Below are 22,111 nucleotides of genomic sequence, written 5' to 3' on the forward strand. Positions count from 1 at the left end.
AGCTCCTCTTTGGGTCAAATTCATAGGTGGTCTGATCACAGCAGACCAGTAAATGTGCTAGAACGATTTGCAATCAAAGAAATATCGACCTTCGTGAAGGGGGAATATTTAAGATGACAAACTAACCCAGCATGCAGTTCACTTTGGATTGTCTAAGCACCATACCCATAATAGTGCCAAGAGACTACATTTCTGAGGAGCAGAGCATGGGTTCATACAAATTAGCAAGTCATAAAAAATGGTCATACGGTAGACAATTTCATCCATCCTCATGCTGAAGGTGTGTATCAGGTAAAATTCCTCACCCTTCTTCAGAACTGTTCTAGATTTAAAAACAAAACAAAACAAAACAAAACTCTCTAATGTGCTTCTGATGAAAGCTACTGGACGCCTAAGCAAAGCAAGTGGTTTATTCATTCACCTATACCCTGTCTTGGGAAGGAAAAGCAATGAAAGGATACAGCAAAAGCACAGGCAGCAGTAATAGAAGATTCTCTGCTCACTCCACCAACCAACTCAACTGTGGCCTAGGATGGAGCACCTGAAGGAGCGAAAGGTAATTTAGCTCATCCGCTGCCTCAGCAACAACTTTGGTAGAGTCGACAGCCCGTAATAAGAATCCCAAGTCAAAATCCAGTTTGCGTCCTAGTCCTAGTGTATCCCAGGAGGGTGTCTTCTGTGAGAGTAACTGCAGAAAACAACCCCTGAACAGGCTTTCATGAGCAACTGCCTCACCCAAGCAAACATGTATTTCACCAAACCCTCTTTCATCCAGAAAGTAGTCATCTAAATTTAATTGGCAAAGTCTATGTACATCAATAGAAACTCCTATCAGCCTGTCCCAGTTACCCAATTTAGACACTGAGCAAAGATACCTCAGTTAGGGTGACCAGATGTCCTGATTTTATAGGGACAGTCCCAATTTTTGGGGCTTTTTCTTATATAGGCTCCTATTACCCCCCACCTCTATCCCGATTTTTCACACTTGCTATCTGGTCACCCTAACCTCAGTCATGTCACAATCCATATCCAGGAAGAGATTGTGTAAGACTAGATTTTAACCTCAAAATCCAGAAAGGAAAACCAGGCTAGTAAGAGAAGAGCATGCTTCTATGTAGAGCTAAACATCTTGGTGAGAGGACAATTCACAACAGAGTATGTCTTCACTCCAATGACAAACCCATGACTGGCCCATGCCAGCTGACTCAGGGATGCGGGGCTTGGGCTAAGGGGCTGTTTTCATTGTGGTATAGAGATCTGGTCTTGGGCTGGAGCCCAGGCTCTAGGATCCTGTGAGGCGCGGAGGTCCCAGAGTACAGGCTGCAGCGTGAGCCCCAACATCTACACTGCAATTAACCTGCCCTTTAGCCCAAGCCCCGCGAGCCAGTCAGCTGGCATGGACCAGCCACAGGTGTCTAGTTGCATGGCAGACATACCCCAAAAGTGCGGTTATGAGCAGGGGGAGGGGGTGGAAGGATATGAAGAGGAAGATGGTGATAGGGAATAACAAAAAAAAGCCATATACTGGACAGTAGAGGTCTCATTTTAGCCACAATACATACAAGACTACAGAAGAACTAAAACAAATTACCTCCATTAGTAAGAGGAGGTCTGATATGAAGGAACTGCTCCAAGTTATTGTTGGAGGATAAACAATTTGTTATACAGCAGCTAAATATTACACTGTGCAGGGTGCAGAAAAGTCGGATGGATAGATATTCCAGCTGCTAGCATCAGCATGAAGTAGAATAAACTTGTTTGGAAAATAACCCTTTTTGCTGTCATTGCACATTTCCTTTTAGCTACACTTCCAAGTGAGAAAGCTTTGGAATTCTCAACTTCTAGTATATATAGGTATCTGCATAAACAAAAATGATTTATAAACGTTTATAAAGCAGTTAATCACTCACTAGCAAAACTCAAGCCCTTTTTTGGATGAAAGCTACATACTTTGTTTAATAACAAATGTTTTTAAAAGATCCGTTTAACCCTTAAAGTCTGAAATCTACGCAAGTACCAAAAAAAACTAAAATCAGTGTTTGGGCTGCAGTTCTCTTAATTCTTATAGAATATAGGCCATGTTGTGCTAAATCAACCGTCTGGAAACTCCTATAGGTCCAGGTACAAAACAGAATATTAAGTTATGCAATTCCCAGTTTGCTTGATTTTTTCTTTGTTACAGAAACTCAGATTTGGTAGTTGAATTGTCTTTTTAAGTTACAAGACAAAAGATGAAAACTCCTTAAAACTGAGTTAATATACACACTGACTTGGGACAGAACGGTTCCTTCAGAACGGTTATGCTTGATCATACTGTTATTTCTTTCAATTTTTAAAATATATCTACAGATGCTTATCTACTGCTCTGGCTGCATATCCCATAAGTCAAAAATTACAACATAAACAGAGACAGAAGGACTGCTCATAAAAATATCCACTTCCACTCACACCCTCCTCCACAGCTGTCATAAACAGAGAGTTAAGGGTTAATGTCTCTTTTACCTGTAAAGGGTTAAGAAGCTCAGTGAACCTGGCTGACACCTGACCAGAGGACCAATAGGGGGACAAGATACTTTCAAATCTTGGTGGAGGGAAGTCTTTGTTTGTGCTCTTTGTTTTGGGGGTTGTTCGCTCTCGGGACTAACAGGGACCAGACATACATCCAGGCTCTCCAAATCTTTCTGAATCAGTCTCTCATGTTTCCAACTTGTAAGTAATTAGCCAGGCAAGGCGTGTTAGTCTTATTTTGGTTTTCTCAACTTGTAAATGTTCTTTTTTTGCTGAGAGGATTTTACCTTTGTTTAATGTAACTTTGAACCTAAGGCTAGAGGGGGTTCCTCTGGGCTATATGAATCTGATTACCCTGCAAAGTATTATCCATCCTGATTTTACAGAGATGATTTTTACTTTTCTTTCTTTTAATTAAAAGCTTTCTTTGTAAGAACCTGATTGATTTTTCCTTGTTTTAAGATCCAAGGGGATTGGATCTGGACTCACCAGGGATTGGTGGGGGGAAAGAAGGGAGGATGGTTAATTTCTCCTTGTTTTAAGATCCAAGAGATTTGGGTCTGCGTTCACCAGGGAATTGGTGAAGTCCCTCAAGGCAACCCAAGGAGGAAAAAGTTTTGGGGGGACAGAGAGAGTGCTTCAGACACTAGAATTCTGGATGGTAGCAGTGTACCAGACCTAAGCTAGTAATTAAGCTTAGAAGGGTCCATGCAGGTCCTCACATCTGTACCCTAAAGTTCAGAGTGGGGAAGGAGCCTTGACAACAGTCTTAACAAAAAGGGAGATATTATGAGCTTTGCAGCATGCTCAGCAGTTAACAAATCCGGGATCTTGCAGACCAACTGCAGGGAGTAGGTTCTAAACTCAAAGAACACCTCTACCCCCAAAAATAGAGAATGCCCTCCCGACAGCTTCAGCAGCTCTGCTGATCTCCTATGAGGAAAGAGGGGTCTCAGACAATCAAGTGCCATGCCATTTAAGGCTTTATAGGTTAGAACTCAATATTCTGAATTCCGTTCAGAAGCTTATTGGCAGTCACTAAAGTTCACAGAGTCCAAGTCTAGTGCGCTCCGACTATGAACTCCACTTAAGTGGGCTACAGCATCCTGCATTAGCTTCAACTTCTAAACAGTTCCAAAATAAAAAAACTCCATTAAAAATGTATTAAACAAATCTTTAACATGAAACCGTACAACATTCTGTGTATTAGAAAGCTAGCTTTAGCGTTGTTAATACAACTTTATATGTTAGCAAAACTGGCATGTTTTCCATGGAATTTACCAGGGAAGGCAGGATTTTTTTATTTTTTTTAACTATTTCCTTACTACAATGGAAAAGTCAGCTTCAGGAGCTTGTACATAAAAAACGTAAGTCAGCAGAAGCTGGTAGTGGCTTACAAATTTATTTTTATGCTGTATATCGTATGTAACAGCAGCAATGAAAGTAATATAATCTAAGGGAAGCAAATTTTTTGATGGAACTTTGAACAACATGGAAACTTGCAATACCAAACTGCAGAAAGTCTCTCTCTGTCCACCAGAAATTGCTACAGGAGCACCTGATCCTTGCCATGCAAAATGGACACAGAAGTACCAACATATCTTATACCTCAGAGGTGTATTTAATACCACCATAAAATGACCCAGTGTATAAAATTTCTTGATCATTCTGATTAAAACATTCTTCGGTCTGAATTTTTTAAACTACTATTGTTATACAAGTAACCACCACTGACTAACTGAAAGTAGAAAAATTCCCTCTTTACAGTGTTTACTTTTGCATTTGACAGCACTTTTTAGATAGCCACTTTTGAGGTTTCTCTATATATTCAGTTGGTCCTCAGTTTGCAAGGGTCTTCCAAACAGCAGCAAGGCAGACAGACATTTTTTTAAAAATAGGCAACTAATCACAGGAACTAACATCTACTTTTGAATCTGCTTTTGTTTTATTTTTTTAATTGACTAAACTGCAAGCCACATCTATCTAGAAATTTTTGAGGCCCTTCAACATCTTTGTATGTGAATCCTTCCCAGATATTTAAAAACAAAAAGAACAATGTCCCTTTAAATGGAAAGCTCTTTGTGCTATAAGGAATCATGTTTACATACACACACTTCTAGAAATATGGAGCATACTTTTATTTTACAAGAGCAAGGTTCATTTCTCATACAGTCACTAAACAGTGCATAACAAATGACTTATTTTGCAAAATACGCAGGTACAATATACTTTAGTAAATATCCAACTGCAAGTGTCTCTGCCATAATAAAAGTTATTAATTCTTCACCAAGCAATTTCATTTCATGGTTCAAATATCTCAGTATTTTCTCCTGACTTTACCATGAAACTTCCTTTTCTGAACAGTCCATTTTTAAATTACCTAATAAAAAAACCCTCTGCTAATTTCATGCATTATGAAGAAATACATTGCCTCTCATTTTGTTCACTGAGTAATGAAATTTCATATTTACAATCTTACATAAGTTGTTGCACAAATTCTGAACACTTGCTGGAATTAAAAAAAACAAAAAAAAAGTGTACCAAACATGACCATGTGTTTCTCCCCTTCCCATTATGCATGCTAGGATTTAGCAACTCCTCTATGAAGAAACAGTTTCAGGTCTCAGTGGGATAAAAACAGGTATAGACTGCTGAGCCACCTAGTTCAGGTTTAAACCCAAAACATCAGTCCACTTGTACACAGGGTGCCGGGGGGGCAGGGGGGAGGCACGAGAATATCGTATTATATAGTATTGCAACTTTTTTTTATGGAAGGGGTCCCCAAAATTGCTTTGCCCCAGGCCCCCTCAATCCTCTGGGCAGCCCTGTTTGTACTGTCTTAGCATTCCAGCCTCCAATTAGGAGTTGAAGACACAACATTTTCAAAAGCCCATAAGAGACCTAGGAGCTTAAGTCCCATTTGCAAAGGTTCTGTCTACACATTAAAATGTCCCCAGTCTGGATTCAGTTATACCAAAATAAAATTGCTTATACCAGTATAGTTCACTCCTGTACAGAAAGAGAAATAAGCGCTATTAGTATAAGTTAATATAACTGCGACCACACCTAGGGCATAACCTGATATAACCATTTTGGTTGTAAAAAAAAAAAAAACACCACCACCACCATGCACCTTATTGTTAACTGAAACGGTTTTATTGATAGAATTTCCCAATGTAGCTCAGACCTTAAACACTTGTGAGAACAGCTGTGCAGATGACAGATTTTTTCAGTTCACAGGCAATTCCAAAAAAAAAAAAAAAAAAAAAAAAAAAATCAGGGAAAAAAAAATTAGATGTAGGTTAACTCAAAACAGAATTTTTTTCAAAATATCTGGTAAATCAAAAAGTAAAAACAAAAAATTTCAGTTGAATGAAATGCTTAATTTGAACTGAAATGTTTTGTTTTCACCTCTTTCCCTATTATTTACAAAATAAAATGAAAGGTGATTTAGTAATGAGAGTCAAAAGTTTCATTTTGAAAATGTACAAATGAAACTTTTTTTTATTAAGTGATTTTCAAGTAAAACAATTCACCAAAAACTACACAAATTCAGGAAATGTTTCAGTTGTCCTGAATCTGCATTTTTTGCCAAAAAAATTAGTTGAAAAATTTCACCCAGCTCTACTTAGGGACCTAAATCCCATTGACTTTCAATGAGAGTCAGCCTCCGAAATCACATAGCACTTCTGAAAATTTTACCTATTATCTTAAAAATCCAATTTTTGGAACAAGTTTCGCTGGGGGAAGGATAGTGCAGGGGTTTGAGCGTTGGCCTGCTAAACCCAGTGTTGTAAATTCAATCCTTGAGGGGGCCATTTAGGGGTCTGGAGATTGGTCCTGCTTTGAGCAGAGGGTTGGACTAGATACCTCCTGAGGTCCCTTTCCCACCCTGATATTCTATGAATCTGCGTTACTAACATGAACTCTGATTATTAAACCTGAGAAATTTGTGAAGTCCTAGATCACTTCCATGATGAATGTTGTTTCCATTGTGTAAGACACTCTGCCTTGGTTAATGAAAATAGACTAGTCAGTTTCACTAGTTTCTAATCATTTTCGGCTTTGGGTTCTCCTGTACCAGCATAAAGCAAGGGTTGCAAACACTCATGGAATTTTTAAATCCAAACAGTTTTAAATTTCCTTTTTTCCCTAAGTCATGAAGGCATTTCTGTTGCTATTAAGCTTTTGTTTGTTTTTAAGAAAAAAAGGTCCCTTTTAACAGGCAAATAAAGATAAAATAGGTGGAAGGGTAAATAAAACTCTTAACCTTTTCTACGCAAGATTTAACAATTGGGTAAATTAGCTTCTCCAAATATTTCCCCTCCCTGATTAACGTGTCAAGAAGATAACAGGTTCAGATGACAAGAGAATGTCACTTAGGTTTGTATTCAATTAGCCAGAAAAGTTGCCATTTGCCTTTTGCACAAAAGGCGGCTACGTGAGCATTAGAAAATGCTTTCTAAATCTTGAGGAAGCAAATCAAGTGTCTGAGTTTCATTTTTTATTTTTTAATTTGAAACCAGCCCTCAATTGCCAAGATGTTGAGATTCTTAATAAAAAAAAAACCCATCAAAACCTAAGAAATCATTCATAATATCTCATTAATACGTCCCTAATAGGATGAGTTTAGTATAAACTACAGGCATTCCACTAGCTGAAAATATATTTGTCAGGTAATTTAGGCCCAAATTTCTAAAATAATTAGAAGTACAACAGAACCTCAGAGTTACGAAGTGAGCGGTCAACCACACACTTCATTTGGAAGTGTAAATATGCAATCAGGCAGCAGCAGAGACTAAAAAAAGCAACTACTAAAAAAATAAAGGAAAAGTTTTAAAAAAATTGGATAAGGCAAGGAAACTTTTTCTGTGCTTGTTTCATTTAAATTAAGATGGTTAAAAGCAGCATTTTTCTTCTGCATAGTAAAGTTTCAAAGCCGTATTAAATCAATGTTCAGTTGTAAACTTTTGAAAGAACCACCATCACGTTTTGTTCAGAGTTACGAACAACGTCCATTCCCGAGAGGTTCGTAACTCTGAGGTTTTACTGTATTCTTTGCAATACACAGAACAAAGTGCGAGTCTTTGCCCCCTCTAGTGGTTCCCACAAGAAAATAAAAGCCTACTACAGCTGCCAACTAAAGGAACTGTTTATTAGAATGATACTTTTAGCACTTTAAGTCCGGATTCAGACCACCTAACTACAATTGTTACATTTACAGATCTTTTTTGAATTTCATAATTCTCCTGAAGTATTTTCAGCTCCCACAGCATTGTTCTAATGCAGTGGTTCCCAACCAGGGTACCCCTGAGGGTATGCAGAAGTCTTCCAGGGGGTACTCAGCTCATCTAGATTAGTGTTTCTCGACCTGGGGGTGTCAGAGGATGGGCTGGGGCGGGGGGTTGCAAGTGCAGGGCCAGCATTAGGGGGTAGGAAGCACGGCAATTGCTCAGTGCCCCACGAAGCTAAGTTGCATTATTCAGCCCCCTGCCTGGGGCTTCGGCTTCAGACAAAAAACAGGCTCAAGTATCACACTGAAATGTAAATACAATATTTATATTCCAATCATTTTATTTTTTAATGATATGGTAAAAATTAGAAAAAGTAAGCAATGTTTCAGTAATAGTGTGCTGTGATACTTTTTTGTATTTTTATGTCCGATTTTGCATGCAAGTAATTTTTAAGTGAGGTGGGGTATATGAGACAAATTAGATTCAAAGGAGTACAATAGTCTGGAAAGGTTGAAAATTGTTCTAATGTATGAGAACGTAAAAATGAAATTGACTCTACAGACCATTCCTAAGCTGAGCGAAGAGCAGAGTGAACAAGAGGTCGTGAAAAATAAAGAGATGGTAAAAATTCTTACCAGTTAAAAAAAGTGACGTAGTACTGCAGGAAATGAAATTTAAAATATGATTTTTATTTTGACAGTCCTTTTTAAATGAAAAAGGTCAGAAATCATAAATTTAAATGCTATTTTCCACCACCTACAATAAATATTTTATAAACCGCTTTGATATTACGTAGCACGTAAACATCAGCAAGGAGAGAGGATTTGTAGCCCATAATCATCAGCAAACAGAGCAGGATAAGGGGAAAGCAGAAAAATACACTACAGCATCAAAGTAAACACACCACTGAGCCATCCACTTGCTTTCTGTGCTATCCTGCAATCAACAGCCTGACCTTCAAAACATTTCAGGGTTTATTCATGCCTCCGTGCTGCTTTACAATAATATTTTACTTTGACAAAGCCTCCCTTAAGGATTCACGCATTTAAAAAATGAAGCCGTAAAATCTAAAACTTTCAGACCAATGCCATTTTTGGCTTTACTAGCTACAGATGCTTGTTATCCTGAAAGAAAGATTTCCCAGTATAGTTTACTTTGAGAATTTATCCCAGTAACATGAAACCCTTGAGAAAAAGATTTAATTAACTGCCCCATCGTTGTGAGGCTCTAAGTTGGATAAAAGCCGTATCAAGTTATATAGACTCTCTCTTCCTTCAACTCAGCCACTGCAAGACTGGGCCCTACACTGGACTTTCCAGTACTTTGCCCAGTTCCTTTTTGTATGTTCCAAGTAGCGAGGCTGCTGCTGTTAGGTTCCTAAACATGACATGCAAATATACAACTGTCATCCGAGTACACTTCTACCCCGATATAACGCTGTCCTCAGGAGCCAAAACATCTTACCGCGTTATAGGTGAAACTGCGTTATATGGAACCTGCTTTGATCCACCGGAGTGTGCACCACCCCCACCTTCCCGAGCACTGCTTTACTGCGTTATATCCGAAGTCATGTTATATCGAGTCACGTTATATTGGGGGTAGAGATGTGTATGACACCAGCTACAGCCATGATAACCCACAACTTTCCTGAGACCCTGCGTCTTGCTCTCTAGTCTCATCAAAGCATCTCTCTCCCCCAACCCGATTTCATGCAAGCTGGAGCACTTATTTTTTATCGGAGGAGCCCTCCTTGCACTACTCAACCTGACAGAAGGGACTTGCTAAGCAAAGACTGGTCCTCTTGCTCCAGAAAGGAAGACTTCCCTGTGAACTTTCCCCATCCTAAGCAACCAAGAAACACTTTGGAGTGCAGTGTTGGAAGAAAATTGCTGAACACTACGATCAAGAGATGACTTACCACGCCTATAGTTATAGGAGAGACCAAGATAAATACCATAGTACTGCATTCTAATTTAAAAGTGAACCATAAGGGAGGGAGCTCTTTCACATGCCCAAGTCTCCTCGTGCTCTAAATACGACCCCCATCTATCTCCTTAACAAAAAGCCAAGAAATCCTTCACATTAAATAGAAACTAGGAGGCATTTTTCCTTACAGTGCATGAACAATGGTCATTTATTACAGCAGGGGTGGGCAAACTTTTTGGCTTGAGGGCCGTGTTGGGTTTTATAAATTGTATGGAGGGCTGGTTAGGGCAGGAGGTCGTGGCCCAGCCTCCACCTCCTATCTGTCCTCCCCTACCCCCAGACTCCTGCCCCATCCAACCCTTCCTCTCATTCCTGACGGCCCCCGGAACCCCTGCCCCTGACTGCCCCCTGCTGCCCCATCCAACCCCCTCTCCTTCCTGACTGCCTCACCGGGACCCCCACCCCCTGACCACCACCCCCGAACTCTCCTGCCCCCTATCCAGCCCCCCACACACACTCTGTGCCCCCTTACTGTGCTGCCTGGAGCACTGGTGGCTGGCGGCTCTACAGCCGCACATCCTGGCTGGAGCCGGGCCACGCTGTTGCAACTGCACAGCACAGAGACTGGGTCAGGCTGGGCTCTGCAGCTGCGCTGCCCCAGAAGCTCACAACCCCACTGCCCAGAGCACTGCGCCTGCAGCAGAGTGAGCGAGCTAAGGCTGCGGGGGAGGGAGGACAGCAGGGGAGGGGCTGAGGGTGAGCCTCCCAGGCCAGGAGCTCAGGAGCCAGGCAGGACGGTCCTGCGGGCTGAATGTGGCCCGTAGGCCATAATTTGCCCACCTCTGTATTACAGTGACAAAGGCTACTGTATCATTTCAACCTGGATCAAGTTTTCTCTCAGCTTTGGCTACTAGTGCAATTTTTAAAATTTTCACTGCTTAAACAACTATTACAACATGCATTTTACAATATGGCAGGTCATCTTGAAGTCAGAGCAAGATTTTAGCACTCTCGCTAATGGTGATGCCACCTTTTGTGATAACCATTCCCTTATTTCTGGCTTAAAGCACTGAGTTTCTCCCTACCCTGTACAGGGCCGGAATCAGCGCAGCAAGCAGCTGTGTGGGGCGGCCAAGGGGAAGAGGCAGCACATCCGGCTCTTTGGCAGCAGGTCCCTCTCAGAGGGAAGGGCTTGCCAATGAATTGCCGCCAAAGAAGAAAGCGGTGCGGTGGAGCTACCGCCGAAGTACTGCCGATGGCAATTGCAGCTTCCCCGCCCCCACCACCGCTTGGGGCAGCAAAAACCCTGGAGGCGGCCCTGACACTGTATCAAGGCTGCTTTCTGTGCAGAAATATTTGTTAAGATAATTCCACCTGCCTGAATTTATGTTGTAACCCATAACAGAAGTCTAAAACTCACTACAAATGGGAGAAAAGGGATCATAGATTTTCAAGGACAGAAGGGATCACTGTAATAATTTTATGTGACCACCTGCCTAACAGGCCATAAATTTCACCCTGTAATTTCTGCATCAAGCCTAATAACTTGTGGCCGAACCAGAGCACCTCTTTTAGAGAGAGACACCCAATCCTGATGTAAAGATTCCAAGTGATAGAGAATATACCACCTCTTTCATAGATTGTTCCAGTGACTAAATTACCCTTGCTGTTAAAAGTTTAGGCTTATAACCCCCCAACAAAACTTGTTAATCACTTTGAGTTAGAGCTCTAAAGGTTGATGCTTTAAAAAAAAACTAATGACAGCTACACATTTTATCTATTTCACTCTGGCCATGTCAGAGTCACCAGCATAAAGGCCAAATGCACACAGACACCTGCCCAAACCTGGGGCAGAGTTAGCTCCTTTACTATTATTTTCAGGGATTTGTTATATATGTATGCTACTGTACTCACCCAGATTTTCCGAGGTATAAAATATGCAACTGAAGTATCCATTTGACCAAAGAGTTGTGATCTCAAGGAAAGTTAATTTGTTAAATCAACCACCTTTCAAGCACTGAAAAAATTAACAATTAGGAATATATGGCACATGAACCAATCTGACAACCACTGCATAGTGATTATGTGTTAAAACTTTCCTTTGCTCAATAATTTTTTTGGCATCAAGCAAACCCTTAACTGTGAAGTCATTTCAGATCTGATTGCTAAACACAGTATCATGTACTTGAAAAAGAAAAGTCAACTTGTCTTTATCTTTAAGATTCCGCTATAGGACTTGTTTACAGATTTATTTGAAGCCCAAGGGGAAAAATATGTTTAATAGCGTGTGATGGGACTTTTAACAATAATTGTCCTACAGCAGTAGCACTAATTGCCTAGGGAAAACATAAATCATTAAGCAAATCCATTCTCCTATTCTGAGATCATCTCCACATCTTTCACATCAGAACCATTTACAGAGAGAATTCAGAGAATGCCCTCTTCCTGTGGAAGCCGTGATCATACTCCAGCGCGTAAGATGAAACATTTCTTATCCAGCTTGGGGCTTGACCTACTGTGCTCAGAGATTAGGTCTAATAAAAATGCAAGGCTTTGTCAAGTCAAACAAGGGACAACTCTCATTAAGAAATAACTTACAAAAGAGCAACAACTCCCAACTGCGTGTGAAACATCAGAGGAGCAGCAGTTCACTGAACTTGCTAGTAGTTGCCTCTATTGGCTCTCCAAGGCAAGCACATCCAATTAGCCTCCAGCAACCCACGGATGTTACTTTAGATCTGAACTTGCACAGGTTTAGGAAACATCTGCACATGGAAGACACTGTAAGTGCCACAGAGCAGAGTTACTAGGAAGTTGAAGGTCTTTTCGAAGAGGAAAGGCAATAAATTGACAGAACACGGCGGCTGACTTGTTACCATTTTAAAAAATTGCTAAAGAAGGGGGCTCAGCACAAGAGTGGGCTAAGGTGTAAATACCTCCAAAAGCCAGTGAGAGATCAGCCCTTCCTTTGCTGAAAAACCGAAGAGGAGACTGATGCTGCCTTTCTAACAGATGGAACGGCAGAGGCGCCACAGCTCAGGAAACAGGGCTAAGAAGAGCGTAAAGCACTATGTAAAAAGGTAAAATTGTCACAAACACGGACACCGTTCACTCCTTCCCACAATGAGCCTGAGGGCATGCCGCAGTAACCAGCTCCTGACCCAGGTGCCTCAGCACCGCTGTGCATAAAGGCCAAGCTCAGTTTTAGCAATGTAACAGTTGACCTCCTTCCCATGCTGCATTCCAGTACTTCAAATGTTCTCTGCAGACAGCTCACTTGTGTCCGCTGAGTACAAAACAGGTGTAAGCCATAAACATGCCCGGGTTTTGATTCCTGCCTGTCAGAGGTGCTGAGCACCTCCAGTGCTGGAGTTGATAAGCAGGCTACTCAAGCCATTGCTTTCCAAGACAACAGAAGCCACAGTTTATAAATAAATGTTTTTTATCTTCATGCAAGAATACGTTGGTCTTTAATCCTCCAGTGTGGAAGGGCAGAGGCAGGACAAGATTCGTATTAGTTTCAGGGTGCACCCATGGGCATGCAAGATGCTATTCAATTCCTGATCTCTAGCTCACAAGCTTTTCCTAGATCCCAAGGCCAGAAGGGACCACTGTGATCATCTAGTCTGAACTCCTGTATAACACAGGCCAGAGACCTGCCCCACAATAATTCCTACAGCAGAACTTTTAGAAAAACATCCGATTTTGATTTAAAAGTGGTCAGTGATGGAGAATCCACCACAACCCTTGACAAATTGTTCCAGTGATTAGTAACTCTCATTGTCAAAACATACACCTTATGTCCAGTCTAATTTTGTCTAGTTTCAACTACCAGTCACTGGATTTTGCTAGACCTTTCTCTGCTCGACAGAAGAGCCTATGACTGAATATTTGCTCCTCGTGTAGGTACTCACAGACTGTGATCGAATCACCCCTTAAGCTTCTCTTCGTTAAGCTAAATAGATTGAGCTCCTTGAATCGCCTCAAAAATGAGGAGGTTAGTGAAACAAAAATTAAAAGCTACAGTACTAAAGGTAAAATCCCTGCAAGCTGCATGGAAACTTTTTGAAAGGCACCATAATAGAGGCTCAACTTAAATGTATGCCCTAATTTAAAAAACATAGTAAGAGAACCAAAAAAGAGCTGCCATGGTTAAACAACAAAGTAAAAGAAGCAGTGAGGCAAAAAGGCATCCTTTAAAAAGTGGAAGATAAATCCTAATGAAGAAAATAGCAAAGAGCATAAACTCTGGCAAATGAAGAGTAAAAATATAATTGAAAGACCAAAAAAGAATTTGAAGAACAGCTGGACTCCAAAAGTAATAGCAAAAAATTTTTAAATACATCAGAAGCAGGAAGCTGCTAAACAACCAGCGGGGCCACTGGATGAACGTGATGCTGAAGGAGCACTCAAAGACGATAAGGCCATTGCGGAGAAACTAAATGAATTCTTTGCACCCGTTTTCACTGCTGAGGATGTGAGGGAGATTCCCAAACCTGAGATCAGGTGACAGATCTGAGGAACTGTTCCAAATTGAGGTGTCATTAGAGGTGGTTTTGGAACAAACTGATAAACAAAACAGTAATAAGTCTCCAGGACCTGATGGTATTCACACAAGAGTTCTGAAGGAACTCAAAAGTGAAATTGCAGGACTACTAACTGTAATCTGTGACCTACCATTTAAATCAGCTTCTGTACCAAATGACTGGAGGATAGCTAATGTGACGCCAATTTTGAAAAAGGGCTCCAGAAGTGACCTTGGAAACTACAGGCCAGTAAGCCTCACTTCAGTACCGGGCAAATTGGTTGAAACTATTGTAAAGAACAAAATTGTCAGACACATAGATGAACATAATTTGCTGGGAAATAGTCAACATGTTTTTTGTAAAGGGGAATCATGCCTCACCAATCTACCAGAATTCTTTGAGGGGGTAAACAAGCATGCAGACAAAGGAGATCCAGTGGATATAGTGTATTTAAATTTTCAGAAAGCCTTTGACAGGGTCCCTCACCAAAAGCTCTTAAACAAAAGAAGCAGTCATAGGATAAGAGGGAAGGTTCTCTCATGGATTGATTAGTAACTGGTTAAAAGATAGGAAACAAAGGGTAGGAATACGTGGTCAGTTTTCAGAATGGAGAAGGATAAATAGTGGTGTCCCACAGGGGACTGTTCTGGGCCCAGTCCTATTTAACATATTCATAAACGATCTAGAAAAAAGGATAAACAGTGAGGTGGCAAAATTTGCAGATGATAACTACCTTGAGTGGTTTTGTAAGTCCCAGGCAGACTGTGAAGAGCTACAAAAGGATCTCACAAAACTGGGTGACTGGGCAACAAAATGGCAGATGAAATTTAATGTTGATAAATGCAAAGTAATGCACATTGGAAAACATAATCCTAATTATACATATACAATGATGGGGTCTAAATTAGCTGTTACCACTCAAGAAAGCGATCTTGCAGTCATTGTGGATAGTTCTCTGAAATTATCCACTCAATGTGCAGCGGCAGTCGAAAAAGCAAACAATGTTGGGAATTATCAAGAAAGGGATAGATAAGACAGAAAATATCATATTGCCTCTATATAAATAAATGGTACGCCCACACCTTGAATACTGCATGCAGATGTGGTCGCCCCATCTCAAAAAAAAGATATATTGGAGTTGGATATGGTTCAGAAAAGGGCAACAAAAATTATTAGCGGTATAGAATGGCTTCCGTATGGGACTTTTCAGCTTCAAAATGAGGCAATTAAGGTGGGAGATGATAGAGGTTTATAAAATCATGAGTGATACAGAGAAAGTAAATAAGGAAGTGTTATTTACTCCTTCTCGAATTGGGGCCACCAAATGAAATTAATAGGTAGCAGTTTAAAAACAAACACAAGAAAGTATTTTTTCACGCAACGCACTGTCAACCTCTGAAACTCCTTGCCAGAGGGTGTTGTGAAGGCCAATACTATAATGGGGTTCAAAAGGGCGCTAGACAGATTAATGGAAGATAGATCCATCAATGGCTATTAGCCAGGATGGGCAAAAATGGTGTCCCTAGCTTCTGTTTGCCAGAAGCTGGGATTGGGTGACAGGGCATGTATCACTTGATAATAACCTGTCTGTTCATTCCCCTTGGGGCACCTGCCATTGGTCACAGCAAGACAACAGGACACTGGGCTTGACGGACCTTTGGTCTGACCCAGGATAGCTGTTCTTATGTTCTAATCTCACTGTAAGGCATTGTTTCTAATCCTTTAATCGTTCTTATGGCTCTTCTCTGAACTCTCTCCAATTTATCAACTTCCTACATGCATCTGACGAAGTGGGTCTTCACCCACGAAAGCTCCTGCTTCAAAACGTCTGTTAGTCTATAAGGTGTCACAAGACTCTTTGCTGCTTCTTGAACTGCGGTCACCAGAACTGAACATAGTATCCCAGCAGCGGTTGCACAGGTGCCTAGTAGAGAAGTAAAATAACTTCTTCTCCTACTCAAGATTCCTCCGCTAAGCATCCAAGGACTGCATCCAATCCTCAGTAGTACAGAGGTCAGGCCAGGCTCTGCCTGGTAGCCTAGTATTTAGGGCTCCTCACTATCATATTGGTTGTTCAGAGTCAGAGTAAATGCTGTAGCCAGGGAAAGGATTAAGGACAGGAATGGGGATAAGAACAGGTTCAGGACTTCCAGCTCACCTGGCTAGATTTTAGCATGCACAAGATCTGTAGTTTAGTTTGAAGAGATGCCATGCGCCGTGCAGAAGTCTTATTGTCGCTACTCACTGTGGGGTTCTGTGGAGGTAGAGATGCCATGTTGCATGTCAGATTTAGGGAGAGGCACAGCAACAAAAATAAAAAGACACTTGCAGAAGCAGGCTGGTACCTAGTGCCCCACAGAGATGTCAGGATACAGTTAGCAGTTTAAATCAGAGCCGTGAAAGCCTCCCCTTGTAGCAGGAAGTTATCAATTACCAATTATGCTTTGTGTTGGTGGAGAGGGGAAAGTGACACTGAGATCAAAGAACAAAAATGTTCTGCCAGAACCTGTTTGGATGAAAGATCCCCACAAGAATGGAAGGAGTGTGTGGAATTTTCCTTTTGTTTACAGACATACAGGGATCACTTATTCCAGTACCAGTTGGCCTCTGGAGACGCTAGCTCCCTGTGTGGTGAAGAACGGGTTGTGCTCATGTGCATGGTAGAACAGTTCTTGGGAGACACCTGCTGCCCATGCAGGGAATTCAGAATATTTATAAATTGAGTTCATTATGACAACCAATATGTGCTGAAGTCTTGGATCACACACAAGAGAATCAACCTGAGTATTTTTCAAACAACAAATTGCACAATGGGGCCCAACCTGGTTACAGCCTTTTACGTATTGCAATACATGTTAAATAAAGATGCAGGTATTTTGTCTTCTGCTTAAAATAGCCAATAAAGTAATAAAACCTTACACAATAATATTTTTCATCTCCGCTTCTCACAGGACTTTACAAAAAAAGTATCATTACTCCATTTTAAAAATGGGGAGTACGCACCAAGACAGCCAAGGCCACACCAATAAGTCAACAGCAGTGCAGGAAGTAGAACCCAAATGACTTCCAAATCCTTTTAGCCACTAGAAGATAATGCTGTCATTCACACCAAGGCCTGCAATACTAACCAATGGTCTGGACAGTAACGCTCTTGAACAGTCCATGCTGAAGCAGTGATTTTTAAAGGGTATTTTTATTGAAATACTTGCTGTTAATGAGATGAAGTGATTCCTGTTCAGAAAGCAGGCGTGGCCGTGTCCCCTTAGGATTGGCCAGGCTGCCTCTAAGGTCTGGTCTACCCTGCGGGGAGGGCGGGGGAGGTCGATCTAAGATACACAACTTCAGCTACGAGAATAGCGTAGCTGAAGTCTACGTATCTTAGACTGACTTGGATTGACTTACTTCGCGTCCTCATGGCGCGGGATCGACGGCCGCTTCCACCTCTCACACTGGTGGAGTTCCGGAGTCCACAGGGAGTGCAGTCGGTGATGTCTGTATCGTGTCTCATCGAGGCGCAATACATCAATCGCCAATAGATCAATCGCTACCCACCGGATCCGGCAGGTAGTGTAGACATACTCTAACAGACAGAGTAAATGAACTAGAGTGGAACTGGGGACTGTACTGAACCCAGGCCTCTGGGGTTCTGTCTACACAGCCAGGTGACTCGGACTCACAGGGCTCAGGCTGCGGGGCTGTTTCACTGCTGTACAGACTTCCCGGCTTGGGCTCGAGCTCTGGGACCCTCCCACCTTGCAGGAGCCTAGAGCCCAGGCTCTAGCCCAAGTCCAGATGTCTACACCAACAGTGAAACAGCCCTGCAGCCTGAGCGCCATGAGTTCAAGTCAGCTGGCACTGGTGAGCCGTGGCCACCTAGCTGCCGTGTAGACATACACTGGGCAGAGTATTAACATCATGTCACCAAGCCAGCCCATGTGCTATTTGTATCATTTGAAGCAAGTGCTTATCCCCCTTAGGCAACTCTATTCTTGCCTGCTTTTTTTGCCACTAATTTCCCAGGAAGGACCTGCACAGTGCCCAATGAAGACTTCTAAACACCTAGGACATTCTCACAGTCAGCAGATCTTTGAGCTAATATGTGAAGCCTGCAAAGTCACAGGGTCAGAGCATAGTGATTTAGCTTCTTCTGGTTTCATATCAACACATGTGAAATCACAGATAAAGTTCCTTGCGAACATATACTGCATGTGGTTGCAATATCTTTCAGAACCATATTGTCTATTACCTTGAAAACCTCAAAAAGCCATTATATTGAGATAGGCCAGATAGCACGTTTTATAGAATATTCATAGCCCTTTGCAGATAATACAAATGATGTGGATGTGTATGTTCCTGGAATCACAGGGGGATTAGAGCAAAATCCCAAGGCTGGTTTTGAAGCTTGACCACCTGGCAGACAGAAGGACTGGTTCACCTGTTTTCAAGAGGCTGGGAGTCAAAGCAAGACTTTGGTATAAGACACTGAGTATAAACAGACTCAGGATCTTCTGTTTGACTCAGCAAATGGACAGGACTTTTGGTCCTGGAGAGGGCCACCAACTCTTACTGAGGGTTGGAAGGCCTTTGGCTTACCATGACCCCATAGGTCTGATCAGCAATTACTGAGTATGTTTAGTAAGCACATAAATCCCTGCATTGTTTTTAGAGGTTTTCCCTGTGATGCTTTTGCCCTAAGAATCAATGTAATCTGCTTTGTGAAGGCTGATTGGTAGCGTGTGTAGCCCCCAGGAAAAAAAGAGTAAATTACAGGTGCTGGACCCCAGTTTGACCTGTTGGGGAAATCACAGTGAGATGCAGAGAGACTAAGTCTAACCCCCACTCCAACGTGAATGTAGAGACACACCGGTCGCTGCCTGAAAGGGGTGACTGCTAGGACACCTGAAACCTTAATAGGGTGCCCACGAGGAGGTTACGGATGGGGTGCGTTAATGGGGCTGATAACCCTGAAACCATGTTCCTTTACAAAGTGCTGCTTCTATAGCCACATGGGAGGCCCTTAATTAAAGCTTTGCCTTCCCAGGAGTCGATTCTTTAAGGCTTGGAGCAAAGCAGAGACAACATGCTCAGCTCTGGGGATAAAAAGTGTTCTACGTTGCTGAAGATGACTGCTGCCCATAGAGAGGCAGCTCTCCTCAGCCAGAAAAATAGCTGTGCCAATGTGGAAGTGTGGGTAAACAAACAAGGAGTCCCCAAAAGCACCAGAGATAGGCTGCCCTGGGGGGGGGGCGGAGGGGGGAGCGACGCGATGGGAGTACTTCCATGCAAAGGCTGACATTAAAAGCCTTTATTCATTTATTTAGATACTTTCACTGATGGGAAATTAGCTCACATCACAATTATGCCTAGGACGGTGATGCTACCAGCAAGCTTAGTAATTGGGCAATCATCCTCTCTCTGGTTTACTTATTAATTAGCAAAGAGTTTTCACTCACTATCCCCAACACTTTATTCTATTAGTGTGAGCATTAGGTTTAAAAAAAAAAAAAGACACAAGGGAAGACGAGGGTTTATGGCAAAGCACAGGACTGAGAGCAGCAGATTCAGCTCTTTTATAGACTTGCTGGTATGATCTTGGTTAAGTCACATCACCCCTTATGCCTCAGTTTCCTCCACTGTAAAATTAGGTTGACACATACCTAACTCACAGGGTTCTAGTCTAAATTCATTAAGTGCTTTCAAATCGCCAGACAAAAAGCATCATAGAAGACGAAAGTATTAGTAATGAAACCTTACTTAGTGTAGCACATTTCACCCGGAATTAACTCCTGTCTCCTCCGCAGACTGCGGACCCACTCTCTAGACTTGTGCATGCAAAGATGGGAGTTAGGTGCCTAGAAGGGGATACCAGTACCAATATATAAGAATGATAGTCCAAGTCTGAAACTTGGCCTCCCATGTTAATATATGAATGAAAATTTCAGGCCAAGTTTTCATCTTCCCAAGTTGATAAATACACATGCCTATGGCATTGTAAAGTGCTACCTACAGAATCGGCGTGAGAGTGATTTGACGTTAGAAGACGACGGCCAAAAAATATTTGCTACTACTAATTTCAGAAGATGAAAGACTTACTTGAAAGTACATGTCCCATTTTGGCATTACAGTATGCATAACTAAAAGGTGGTTTTAAAATGTGGAGGTTATTTTTCACAAAGTTATTTTCAAGATAATCTCCTACCTTCAAAAAGTTAGTTCTAGAGAAGTAACTGCTTCCAGTAACATTTTCGGCAGTCATCAGGCAGACACATTTGTTTTGGAAGTGTCATCTCAAGGGTGTCTAGTAAGAGACTGTATATTTGACTTTTAATTAACTTATCTTGCAAACGGAATGAGGAATTCAAGTTTTCCAACTTCATCTCACTCTACTCTATTCAGGCAATTGGGCCATATGTCTGGAGACCTCCTGAACAGCTCATTAAGTTGTCTGCTGAATATTTATTTAGAAAGTCTACTGCTATAAATGACTGCGGTTTCTTAAAAAAAAAAAAAAAAAAAAAAAAAAAATTATGAGAAGTTACTTTATCCAACATGTACTGAGTAAAACTGCCGTTCAAGTCTTACCCATCCATTATTTGATAAAACCAGATACATTCCCTAAATCACACTCCCTGTAACTAGACTTCACTCACTTAATTCCACTTGGCAACTCGCTGTGGAAAATTTCACTAAGAGTTTAATTAAAGACACAGAAGTTTTACATGCTACAGCGTCTCCGAAACTTACTTTAATCCACTATTTCCTCGTACACAATGAGCCAGAGGCTACATACGTTATATCCAATGGTTCCTGTAAAGCTCCCAAGAGTTGGTACCAGCTCAGAGGGTCAATTTTTATTTTCTTCATACTTTGCATATTAGATTTAAGCCAACTTCTCCTTAAAACATGTACAGAAATCGCAGCTTTCACTTGAGATGTATGACTACCCTCCACACACCCCAAAAGTCAGTCAAAGCCACTTAGAGGAAATACAAAATCCTACATCAGTCAAAGGTTTTTACTGAAGTATTTTGTCCCAAAACGTCATTTCTCATGTGTAGATTTTCCATAACAGGGCACTGTGCAGTTTCAGATTACTTCTCACAAGGGACCACACCATCACTCACAATGCAAGGTTGTGCGACTCATTTTTTCTTCTGTTTATATCTCATCCCAGGACATACCCATACAAAATACCACTGGTCCATTAAATTCACAGCAGATGGGTTCTACTACTGACCCAGATTTCGTTCTCCCATTATTCTATGCATTTCCATTGGCCACGGATTCAGTTAGTGAGATGGATGAAGCACACATGCTTTCAAAAAAAATCTCCCAGACAAATCAAATTGAAGGCTGAAGAACTGATGGAGTTAGAAATTGTACCTGAACAGAATGAACCCCAGGGACTCAACTGCTGCCCGCCTCACATCATCGTTGACATCACTCACCTATTAAAGAAGAAACAAGATATTAAGAGAATGGTTCAAACCCCCAACATTTCGCATCAGCTCTCATGCCCGTGATTTGATCTGGGATATAGGCCTGAGATTACAGAAATAAAAAAATTAACAGTTACATTCAGTGAGGTAACTGATCCTCCGCTGAAACAGACTCACACAGAACTACCATTCCCACACTGTGACATGTTTTAAGTCCTATTTTTTTTGGTTCACAGACCTATTAGTCAGAAAGAGCTGATGGCCTCCATATTTTAGAGGCTACCCTGTTTCTGCTCAGCACAATGAATTATGATGAAGGTTATCTGGAGCAGATAAGCAACTCTTCAGCCCAGCTAGCAAGTGCTCTGGGGCTACGCTAAAAAGTGGAACGCAGCTTTGCTTTAAGCAATATTGGAGTTTCTTTATTCTCTTGCCGAACGTCTCTTAGCTTTTAATGTTTGCAAACCCTACGACTTCT

At 41.5% G+C, this 22,111-nt stretch overlaps 1 protein-coding gene across 1 annotated transcript in view; it reads right to left on the reverse strand.

The window, feature by feature from the left end:
- Positions 1–22,111, reverse strand: part of PSMD1 (proteasome 26S subunit, non-ATPase 1) — a 126,679-nt gene that overhangs the window by 81,991 nt on the left and 22,577 nt on the right. The window contains exon 16 of the mRNA XM_050963785.1: positions 21,578–21,642. Coding sequence (XP_050819742.1) covers positions 21,578–21,642 — 65 coding nt within the window. The remainder of the gene's footprint in view (positions 1–21,577; positions 21,643–22,111) is intronic.

This window comes from Gopherus flavomarginatus, chromosome 8 (genome assembly GCF_025201925.1).
Source record: "Gopherus flavomarginatus isolate rGopFla2 chromosome 8, rGopFla2.mat.asm, whole genome shotgun sequence".
In the NCBI taxonomy this organism is placed as follows: Eukaryota; Metazoa; Chordata; order Testudines; family Testudinidae; genus Gopherus; species Gopherus flavomarginatus.